This window comes from Ochlerotatus camptorhynchus, unplaced genomic scaffold (assembly GCF_037179485.1).
Source record: "Ochlerotatus camptorhynchus isolate MF236.1 unplaced genomic scaffold, CSIRO-AGI_Acam_v1.1 ptg000383l, whole genome shotgun sequence".
Taxonomy (NCBI): Eukaryota; Metazoa; Arthropoda; class Insecta; order Diptera; family Culicidae; genus Ochlerotatus; species Ochlerotatus camptorhynchus.
The window spans coordinates 1,845,644-1,857,768 of NW_027040870.1; the positions used below are offsets into that span (position 1 = coordinate 1,845,644).

The 12,125-nt window shown below is 39.9% G+C and overlaps 1 protein-coding gene across 6 annotated transcripts in view; it reads right to left on the minus strand.

Annotated features, from left to right (window-relative positions):
- Positions 1 to 213: 213 nt before the first annotated feature.
- The window catches only part of LOC135710455 (monocarboxylate transporter 2-like), a 603,423-nt gene continuing 591,511 nt past the window's right edge, over positions 214 to 12,125 (minus strand). For all 6 annotated transcript variants that reach the window (XM_065233037.1, XM_065233041.1, XM_065233040.1 and 3 more), the window contains 5 exons: positions 2,731 to 2,904; positions 2,257 to 2,659; positions 1,654 to 2,199; positions 1,294 to 1,588; positions 214 to 1,229 (listed from right to left, as the gene is read on the minus strand). In XM_065233037.1, the coding sequence (XP_065089109.1) occupies positions 789 to 1,229; positions 1,294 to 1,588; positions 1,654 to 2,199; positions 2,257 to 2,659; positions 2,731 to 2,904 (1,859 nt within the window). In that variant the 3' untranslated portion in view covers positions 214 to 788. The remainder of the gene's footprint in view (positions 1,230 to 1,293; positions 1,589 to 1,653; positions 2,200 to 2,256; positions 2,660 to 2,730; positions 2,905 to 12,125) is intronic.

Sequence of the window (12,125 nt, forward strand, 5' to 3'; positions counted from 1 at the left end):
TAGGATTTAAATCATCCAATGGATTTAACACAATTTTAGTTAGTTGTGTATAATTGATTTTTTGTTTGTTTTATTGTTGAATTTTACTTACTAGTTGAAAATGTACAATAATGTACATTTCATTCTTTTTGCCGTTGGCATGTACTACCAAAATGTTTTGCATGCAGATAGTTTGGCATAAAAGGCTGCAGAGTCACGATTTTTTACGAACTGTTGTTCACAAACTGTAACTATTTACAAAGAGCTGATAAAATGGTTCAGTGTAGATTTTCATTGACTCTAGTTAATGAGGATATAAGTGGATAATTATGTTTTGCTTTTGAGGTTTGTAAGTAAATGCATTTAGTGACTTTCTGTTATCGTAGTCGTTTAGGCAGTGACCGTTTCAGATTTGGTAGTTGCTCATATTCCTACGACCGACTTAGATTCAAATTTACAGAATGTGCAGACAGACAAGGGTTTGAAGGGGAGAGACTCGCATGGCGGTACCTAATAGTGTTAGAGTAGAAAACATTCCGCTTGAATCACGCTCTTCTGTTCTAATATACTCTGCTAAGCGTATTGTTCTTATCCTTTTAAATCTTTTTCACATGCGTTAGAAAATGCCTTTTCTTCATTTCAATCACATCAGGTACGATTTAAACCTATTCAGTCCCAGATTTTTATTTTGTGTTCAAATTTGTTAAATAAATTTCATTCTAACAAAAAAAAAACAAATTTATAACAACCACATATTAACGAATGCAAGCTTAACAAAGTAATGTGACACTCTATCAAACCCTTGATTTCTACACGGATGCCTCGTCGATCACAGATATAGCACGATTGCTAAGAAACGTCCCGGCTTGCTGATTTGGACGCCAATTATGGCTCAATCGACAATGCTTGCCGCCATTAGTGTGATTATCGCCCTTCAACGAGGCTTTCCCATTCCCTCCTCCACCATCGGGATGAAGATTCGGATGATGATGATGTTGATGATGATGGCTATTTCCAAGATGGTCTTTCTCCGAGGTATCTTCATGTTCAATGATGGGTGAAATTGGAGCGTGTCTTGCGTGGGCTTGCTGCTCCAGGGCACAGTCCGGATGATGTTTAAAATTTAGCTGGCTAGCGAGCAGAGCTTTCGTTTTGGACACTGAAAGTTTTCGACCACGCTTGTCCAGCAGGATAGGAACTTCGGCACTCAGATTATTTTCAAATTCGCTTAGCATTAGGTAGTTTTCGACCTTTCGAGAAAAATAGCATTGGGTTAATATTGTTATTCCAGAAATCAATTTTCAGCCATCTCACCTTGTTGCACGATGTAATACAGTCTCCTACGTAGTCTAGATCATCCAGAAGGTTATCGGGGAGGTCCATATCGGCGATGCCCTCCTCGGAGATGCAGGTCAGTTCTGGTTTGTCGATCCCGTTAGCTGGTTCGGCCATTCCATCGCTTAGCTGTGGTATCAGCAATTCCGGGCCGATCATCATTGCAGTGTTGCCGGTGATGATACCTGGTTCGTTGTCCGGTTCTTGCGAGAACGAGAGCTTCCTTCGTTGAGGACATGTTTCCGAAACGCACAGTTGACGTGTTCCGTTTGCCCTGTCGAAGAAAGAAGCAGAACTGGTTGGTTTGAAGGCCGACATAAAATCTGAGCGTTAACCTACCTGGTATGCTTATGTCTAGATACGTTTCTTCGGTGCAAATCAATCAGGAACATAAACAAACTGCCGATCAGAGCACACGCCGAACTGAAGTAGTAGCCTGCCTTGCCCGATCCTCCAACGTTCATATAACCGGATAATGGTACTCCCAGCGCTATGGGTATGGCTTGCGAAAACTGTACGAAACCCCAGGCTCGGGCAAAGTTTCGCGCTCGCACCTTCTCGTAGGTATACATTTTCAACGAGTAATGATACCCGCCGCAGAAGATCCCATAAATCCACACAAACATCACATATCCATGATAGTTTCCGTGAACTGCCGTCAGGGCCAGAATACATAGTCCACACATGAAGGTTGCTGTTTGGCATAGATATTGTCGCGCTATGCGACACTCGACACTATTTCTAACGACTAGCATTCCAAACGCTGCGCAGCCCAACGTCCACGCCAAGCCCAGATAAACCTGAAGAATCATCACCTTGTCGCTGATTCCGTCTTGCTCGACCTGATGCGCGAGGTAGAAGATCGGAGTGTTGATTCCAAAAGCGCTGTAATAAAGTTTAGTTTAGTGTCTTCAAATTTGATATGGACTTCTCACAGTATACCTTATCCCCGTAGACACCAGCAGTATCCGTACGGTTTTGCTACGCAGCGTGCTAAAATCGAAAAACGGCGGTCCATCGTCATGTTTGTTTTTGTCTTTGATCTTTCGCTTTTGGTTCTTCAGATGCAGAATTGCTCTCCTCTGAGGGTGATACAGGGACGCACTTCGATAACACGTTCCAAGGATGAACGTTATGAACACAGTCCCCGTAACCGCCTGCAGTCCCAAACGCCACCCAATGGCATCGATGGCTGATTTAATGAAAGTTGACATAACAGCTATTCCTAGTCCACTTCCGGACACTATAAATATTTCGACAAATTCTCGCCGTCTCTTAAAATACTGCGCCACCATCAGCGTCGAGCAGTCCCGGGTCATACCGACCCCTACGCCAACGACGGCACCTAAATTCAAACAACAGAACCACAGAGTCATAAAATCATATATTTCTGCGGAACACATCGTCGCCTCTTACCATAACTGAAGAAAAGTTGATGAAACTGCGATGCGAACGAGGTGAACAGACAGCCCAGTGCGGTTACAAGTCCGCCGATGACCGCCGTGAGGCGAGTGGACTTCCGCTTGCACACCGCTATCGTGATGGGTGAGATGAAGAGGGCTACCGCCGTGGAGAGTGCTCCGAGCCAGCCTGCAAGAAGTAAGAGCAAAGGAGAAAAGTTGTAAGCTGAATTATACTTTCAATTGTTGTTTTCAAAAGGATATAATGGTCAGAAGTCGGGGTAAAGTTGGGATTTTGCTTTCTCGAGTTTTTCGCATTCCGATTGTTTAATAGTTGATGGGTTAAGACTGTTCCATTTTCTCATTTTACCATGTATCATAAATTTTCGGAGTGGCTTACACTGAGTTTACCGAGTAAGGTTTGTTATTGATGGCGATGGAAATGGATTTAATGTTTTGCCACTGGTCTGAGATTAGGTTTTTTTTCCATATTTACTCATTAACTATTGCAGTAGCAGTAAGTGTAAATACCGCGATTTTTAAAATGTCATCGTGTCCTGATTTAAATACTGAGCTGGTGTTGCCTTATTATCAGAGTTATTTGTTCCATTTATATTTGTTGTAATTTTTTGTATTTCCAATTTAGATAAAAATTAGCATTTGGCGTCATGCTGTGGTTGCTAGTTGCGTTGAATTATTCTCCCTGAAACGACAATACAATTTGTTGGTGTCAAGTGTTTGTTTGACTTCCAAGCTACTACGTCCAAACTGGAACTTTGCACCTGCCCTTAACTAATAGCGAATTCGTTTATTATCGGTACCAAACCGAACTTTGTCAGTCAGTCTGAGATAGGTTTCAGAAGCAAACGATCAAACTGACAAAACCGACAGTTTTCAGATTTATTCTATCATATAAAGGGTGTACGGAATGGGAATCAAATTGCATCATTTTCAATTGGCTGTAACTTTTTACCCATTGGGTATTTTCTATTGAAATTTTGGGTGAAATTTGTTCAATGTGTATTGTTTACACTGTGTAAGTTTTACTAGCAGCTGTACAATCGTTGCGAAGATGGAGGCCGAAGAACAGCCTCGAAAATCCGGATCTCTCTCATCGTGCCATCAGCAGGAAGCTGGGAATGGTACAATCTATGGTAAGCCGTGTTTTAAATCGGTACAACGAACGTTTGACCATCGATCGGAAGCAAAATGGATCTCCGTATAGTGTAAAAGATCACAAACGGGTAGTTCAAGCGTTCAAGAGCAATCCAAACAGTTCAGTTAGAGATGTGGCGAAGAAACTGCATTTAACCAAAACTTTCGTGCAAGATGCGAAAAAACGTGAAGGACTACACACGTACAAAGTCCAAAAGGCACCGAATCACGATGAACGACAGAATACGGTAGGGAAATCACGTGCACGGAAGCTCTACACCCAGATATTGACAAAACCGCATTGTCTCGTTATGGATGACGAGACGTATGTAAAAGCAGACTTCCGGCAGCTTCCGGGGCTCCTGTTCTTCACTGCTCATTATAAGACGATGTCCCTGAGGACGTCAGAAACCAAAAGATGTCAAAGCTTGCCAAAAAATAAAGGGTGATACGGTCAAAATTTGGTCAATATCAACTTGACGTATTTCTTTCAATTTTACATTTAAAAAACCTGAACACCCCTCATTTTGAAGGTGTGTGTGTGTAGAATGTTGCTCCTATTTTGATTTTGGAATTCACTCTTCAGTTGTCAAAATGCCGTCCAAGCAAGAAGAGCAGCGTATCAAAATTTTGCTCGCGCATCGCGAAAATCCGAGCTACTCGCACGCAAAGTTGGCAAAATCGCTAAAAGTTGCCAAATCAACCGTTACAAATGTAATTAAAGTGTTTGGGGAACGTTTGTCGACAGTCAGGAAGTCTGGATCGGGGGGAAATCGAAAACCGGAAGCCGCTGAGACGACAAAGAGAGTTGCCGGTAGTTTCAAGCGAAACCCTAACCTCTCTCTCCGAGATGCCGCAAATAAGCTGGGTGTATCGTCTACAACCGTGCATCGAGCCAAAAAACGAGCCGGACTATCGACTTACAAGAAGGTAGTGACTCCAAATCGCGATGATAAACAAAATACGACGGCCAAAGCGCGATCCCGGAGGCTGTACACGACGATGCTGACGAAGTTTGACTGCGTGGTAATGGACGACGAAACCTACGTCAAAGCCGACTACAAGCAGCTTCCGGGACAGGAGTTTTATACGGCAAAAGGAAGGGGAAAAGTAGCAGATGTTTTCAAGCACATGAAACTGTCAAAGTTCGCAAAGAAATATCTGGTTTGGCAAGCCATCTGTACCTGTGGCTTGAAAAGCAGCATTTTCATAGCTTCCGGGACTGTCAACCAAGAAATTTACGTGAAAGAGTGTTTGAATAAACGTCTGCTGCCTTTCCTGAAGAAACACGGTTGTTCCGTACTGTTTTGGCCGGATTTGGCATCTTGCCATTACGGTAAAAAGGCCATGGAGTGGTACGCCGCCAACAACGTGCAGGTGGTTCCCAAGGACAAGAACCCTCCCAACACGCCAGAGCTCCGCCCAATTGAGAAATACTGGGCTATTGTCAAGCGGAACCTAAAGAAGACCAAAAAAACTGCTAAGGGCGAGCAGCAGTTCAAGGCAAACTGGCTTTCTGCGGCGAAGAAGGTGGACAAGGTGGCTGTACAAAATCTGATGGCAGGGGTAAAGCGTAAGGCCCGGCAATTCGGATTTGGAAAAGCGGAAGCCTAACTGAATATTTTTCCTGAATTTTATACTAATTGAACTTGAAAAAGAAATTTAATTTGATTTTTTAAATAAACGATTTCACCGATTTCCCTTGACCAAATTTTGACCGTATCACCCTTTATCACAAGTAAATTAACTCATAAAACAAGATTTACAGGTATTGCAAAATATGATCCTCTGTACGTTTACTTTCCAACTACTACTGTTACTCCGACCATCCCCTACTTAAAACACTAGTCCTCCCTATCCGGCATCTTAAGCAGGATTCACTTGATCCCTGTAATTATTATTCTGTGATGCCAAATCTTTACCTCTACCCTTGTGCAGCATGGACAGTGATGTTTCACTGGAGACCTGGCCTTATGGCTATAACCCCCTTCTGTCCTTGAAAATGAAAATAAAAATGAAATAACCTAGCATCTCTGCACCCTAGAGACTTACTCAGTGATATCACTGGCTACTGTGTTACCTAACTTATAATGAATATACCTTGTATCTGCGACCCGCGAACATTCATGTTTCCCGTATTTAACGTACATTCGATATAAGTCAGGTAACTCAGTAGCGGTAAGAAACTATCTAGACATAAGTTGCCAAGGCAGCATGGTTGAATTTGCTTCTGAACACAAATTTTCGCTATTTAAAGCTGAATAAGCGTTGTATTTAATGCTGGATAAGCTGAACATTATTTTAACTGCATAAACTACTATGTAGCTACTGTGTGTGTGTGTGTGTGTGTTGTGTGTGTGTGTGTGTGTGTGTGTGTGTGTGTGTGTGTGTGTGTATTCAATCTAACCCCCACTGGCCGGCAGTAGTATGGAAGAAATTTGCTTACAACAATCCTTGATGTAATAATTTAAAGCAAGTTTAGTCCGGGAGTTAGAAAGCGATAGCTCTATTGCAGATTCAGCAACCCATTTCAGAATGCCTGGTAATTAACGTCCATTCCGAGGTTACTTTCACATACAATACATACATGTAAACACTACCGTTATCATATAAATAATGGTACTGCAAACACACTTCCAGATTTCGAAATGTGATGTTTCGAAATCTGGCGCGTATTTAGTAATATATGGAAATATGCATTTATGATTGATTAATAATCAGATGGATCTCACCAAATTCTGCCTCCGAAAAAGCATCGGTTTGTTCACTCGCGGTAATCATTTTGAATCACATGTTTTTCATTTGCACCGAATTTTGCCTAGTACCTCATTCGCGTGCATCCTCCGGAAGGCAGAGCGCCAGCACCAAGAAAAGAAAAAAATTCCCGATAAAACGCTTCTTGGGAGGGAGGCAAAGCACCTAAAAAACAAGTGAAAAGAAAAACCGTCCAACGCGACACCACAGCAACACAGCTATTCGAAACAAATTGCGAAAAATGTAGATTAATTTCACTGAAAAACAATTACATGTTCTGCCCACTCTAGTTCGACATGCTTCTTCTTCTTCTTCTTCTTCGCATTTCAAGCTTATTGCATATCGCATATTAGCTTATTGCGTGCTCTCAACTTATTGTTCTAGATGCACTTCCACAGTTATTAATTGAGAACTTTCGATGTCTGTACCATTTTTGCATTGGTATAATTGTGTGGCAAGTCCAATCATGCTTCTATGCCCAGGGAAGTCGAGAAATTTTCCAACCCGAAAAATTCCTAGACCGGACCGGGCATTGAACCCAGCCACCTCCAGCATGGTCTAGCTTTGTAGCTGTGCCTTTACCGACTGAGCTAAGTTAGGCCCCAGTTCGACATGCTTAAGAGATACAGATTTGAGTTATTCACAAAAGTTGTAGCTAATGTCAAAGCCTACACAAGATTCATTATTTTACAGAATTATGTAAAAACGGTTTAAGGCAAATGAATGTAAATTAATGCACGAAATGAATGTAATTGATTTTCCATGCCTGACTCCCACAATCTTTCAAGTAACCTAATCATTCAAGGTAAGTGATTGTTTTCAATGAATGATCTTATATGTAAAAGGAAGAGAGCTCCGGATTGAATGGATAGGATGGCAACACAACCCCTCAGCTATAACTTTCCTCAGAATATATTCGTGCTTTATGGACATTTTTTCATGAAATACCACACGGACCTCTAACCCATGAAGAGTGGTCCAGTACAATTTCAAATTAAATAAAGCGTTCCATACATTTTATAGAATGCAAAAAAGACAGAAATCTCGTGTTGCCAAAAACGGGAAGGATCCGCATTCTACCCTAGGGGCATACATTCATTCAAATCTCCTTCATCTTTATGGTGACCAGCAAATCTCGAGTAGCAATTTTCCCGTTTTCTCCCGGAATTTTGGAAATTATCGCGGTTTGAGTATTTTAATTAAGCACAAAACTGAATGCGATTATGCCTAAGGTTAAATAGGTAACTTCTAAGACAGCAGCACCTTTGCTGGATCTTGAATTTGGATCTGCGACAGGTTCGAAGTCTTCACAATTTGTGTATGAAAATTTCGCTCAACACTGGACAGGCTTTTATTTGATTGTTCTCAAGCCTTTCCTTTAGATTAATTTCCTTTCACAAGAGATCTTTCCAGAATTCTTCTAAAATAAATTCTCTCAGGAAATCCCTTGAATTTTTTAAAAATAATAGCACAGAAATTCTCTGTAGAACACTCCAAAGAATTCTTAAATTTCATCCTTTCTTCGAATTTTAAACACTTTCTAAGACTTCACTGGAGCTTCATTTTTTTTATATTTGCATGAAATTCTCCGTAGAATTCACCTCAGACCAGCAATTGAAAAGGGCCTATTAACTTTTGTGAGCAAAACTTGTAATCCCTCTTCCCTGCCAACACCATCTGTCAGGCGAAATTCTCCCTCCAAGAATTGTCTCCAAATTTTGCTCAGAATTATCTTGGAGTTCTCTTCTAAATTCTTCTGAAAATTGCATGGAATTCTCATAAACATTCTCTAGAAATTCCTTTCGGAATGCGCTTGGAATTATACTCGGACTATCCTTATTTTTTTTCCTCTGTTCGGGACCTAACACTACTGCGACCAGTAAATTGATCTATTGTAGTATATCCCGTGTCCTTAGTTTAGTGCATGTCGTATTACTCCATAACTATTGAGAAATGATGAAGTATTAGATTTTTTTACAGTTTCCACTCTTGCATTTATCGCCAGGATCCGACTCTAATTGAAAGGTCCCGCTATTTAAACCCTTCGGAGTGTTGAAACACCCTCCAAAGGCGCGCCCTTTTGTCAGTCAAAGTTGGATTCCTTAGCAACAAAATTAAGGTATGACACCGATAATAACCATGCATCAGAACCCTTGTCTTAACCACTTCAAACTAGGGACCAACGAATAGAAGATTAGGAATCACATAGATGAAGACAACTAACTCATTTTTTCCTTGTTTCAAGATCATCCTCGGTAGACAAAGCCGAGTCTTGTCACAATCAACAAGGCATAAAAAGTAACAAGGACTAAGATGTGTTCCTTGGATTACTGAAAAGTCCTGTTCCGCTAGTTTGAAGTAGTCAGTACTAGGAATTGGTGGTAGATCTTACATCCCGTAACGTACCACGAAAAGGTGATCTACCCACGTTATGAGGCGACTATCCTTATAGATCCTCGCATCATTATTTTGGAATTGTACCCTCTCAAAATTCGCGTTCCTCTACTAGAGATTTTCCTAAAGCTTCCTAGAAAATATTCTCAGAAATACCAATGTTAACACCTCTCTAGAATTCATTCTAAAATCTGATCAAATTTGTTTTGGAAAAAAATCTAAAATTCTCTTAATAGTTCTTTAGTCAGCTAAATTCGTGGGATTTTCCCGGTTACTTATAATTCCAGCTTTTTCCGGTTTTCCCGGTTCACTGGTCACTCTGCATTTCACATATGTATGAAACACTTGTTTTTAATCCCATTATATTTGTTTTGCCTTGAGCACATTTTGAGACCCAGCTCCGTAAGAAAATTATACCGGATAATATGTTTAACGGGCAGGAGTCCTCCGGTGGGAAATAGTAAAAATAACGCTTTCATCTCCAAAATTCCAAAAGTCAATTCCAGCTAAATTGCAATAGCAGCAGCATTACCATACTAAAACTTTACTGTGAAGCTAATTTTACGAGCTAACCAGGTTTTTAATGAAGACCTACAATACAGCCACTCTATGATGTCAAAGCAATGCTTGTCTATGTATCTTTGAATAATTATTCAATCATTTTTAGTAGCACTTTTAGCTACTCCAAGCAATAAAAAAAAACTCCCATCATAAACTCTCATTTAGGTAGTTCTCTGAGCTAATCAAGCTGTTAGGAACACAATAAAGAACAAGAACTAGAAGTATTAAAAAAAATCATTATCTTCTCGTAAAACTGGGTTTAGACAAGGCAAGTCAATTTTTTTTTTGGTGATGATGGTCCCACCTCTTACCCCTACAAAGGTTTGAGCTGGACGATTTATCTTTAAGATAATTAAATATGACATTTTAACTAGGTTGGCAAACAAAATCGACTGGTTTCAGTTACAGATATAAATTCCCTCTAGAGTTTACAGTTGCTTCACAGCGATATAAATGTGGAAAAGCTCAGGCGTCCACCTCTTAGTTCGCCTTTTTGTTCACCTAAAATATTCATAAGTATTACAAGCAATCAAGAGTTAATGAGCAATTAACAAAGCATCTTATTACATCTCAAAATCAAACTGATTATTTTATTCTGCAAGCGCTGTAATTTCGATATTTGTGTTGCATTGGCCAAAAATAAAATGGAAGGGCAAAAGTCTAGATGAGGAGAGATGATTGATTTGTATAGCTGTATTTTACTGGCAATAGTTAAATCGTTTTTCAGTCGACATAGAATTCCATACTTCTTGGAAATTTTCTTGATGACATTGTCAATGTGAGAGTTGAACTCAAGTTTGTCATCAATAATCACGTCAAGATATTTAATCTCGCGAGCGCGATCAATAGTCTCATCATCAAGTACAACAGAGACGTTCTCATTTACTCGATTCCGAGAAATTACCATAAATTTAGTTTTACTTGTATTCAATTTCAACTGCTTATACTTCAACCATCTACTTAGAGAACGCAAATCTTTATTCAAGTGTAAAACGGCATCATCTAAATCCTTAGCTGCAATAAATAACACAGTATCATCTGCAAACTGATTAATGTCGCAAAATCGTAAAACACGTCGCAAGTCATTAATATACATAATAAATAACAGGGGCCCTAATACACTTCCCTGGGGCACTCCAAGATTATTCCCCACGGAACTGGAAACAGAATCATTAAAAACAGTCCGTTGAGTTCTGTCAGACAAATAGCTTTCATTGATCAACTCAGTTGAGTTCAACTGACTTGAACGTGTAAACTATCCCAAGTAACATTGCAGGTTTTATCGCGGTTTTATAGCATTCTACAAGTCTAAATCATGGTCTACAGAACCCTCATAAAACCAAAATTGTTACTTGGGATGCCATTTAACTGACTTGAATTGAAAAAAGTTGAACCAGGCTCATCTTTTCAAGCTAATTGAATTTAGCTGAGTTGATCAATGACTTGCCTTGTCAAAGCCCAGCTTAACTCTTAATCATTCTTGCATTTACTCAAAAGCGCTCCAATGCGCTCAAGGGATTGATTTTTATTAGACACAGCTGGATCGCGCAGACCCAGAATCTACTTGGTATAACATCTATTAAGAGACGCACATTTTTATAAACAGCTTAATTTTACAACAACTAACAACGTCTAGCGTCTCTATGGAACTGAATTTTTAAATCGATTCAACTCAGGAATGTGATAACACCCAGTGGGAGTTGAATTTATAATAGGCTCAAAATCATCGAAATACCCTTTTATTTGAGTTACTTTTGCTCCACTTGCAAAAATGCAACATCAAGCATTGAACAACCACAACTTCACAAATTTGTTTAAAATTGGAAATTGAAAACTATCCTCAAACTACAACGAGTAATTAAGTTGTTTGAAACTAGCGAAGTCAACCATACTTATTAATATGTTTCTGTTATAAAGAAATATTTCCCTGACTTTGAATAAAATTCCCTGACAATCCCTGATTTTCCAGGTCCAAAAAGGAATTCCCAGATGCTCCCTGATTTTCCAGGTTTTTTTTCAGGTAGTCGACACCCTGTCTCTTCTCCTGATTGTTTGACCTTGGTTGCTGTAAGGAAAATCCTCTAAATATACCTTGTGGATTGATTGAAGGGTTTAACGGCTCTTTCAGTCTTTTTACTGCAGCAAAAACGTTGTATTGCTTCAACTCTCCGACGTTTCGGTGATATATTTCACCATTTTCAAGGATTTAGAGGTTACAGAAAGTGAGAAGCAGCACAATTGCCACACGCGTTTCCCATCCGACCGCAAAACTTTATCTTAAAAAGCACAGTTGCTTAGGTAGTGTTTTTAAAACTAAGCGAAAAAAAGCCTAACGTAACAGGGAAACACAAAGTTGTGGAAACGCGCTTACCGTAGATGGACGCCATAATTAATCAAAGACGGATTTATGTAAAACCACGCATACACTTAACAAAAAAACGTAGCCTCTAAATCCTTGAAAATGGTGAAATATATCACCGAAACGTCGGAGAGTTGAAGCAATACAACGTTTTTGCTGCAGTAAAAAGACTGAAAGAGCCGTTAAAC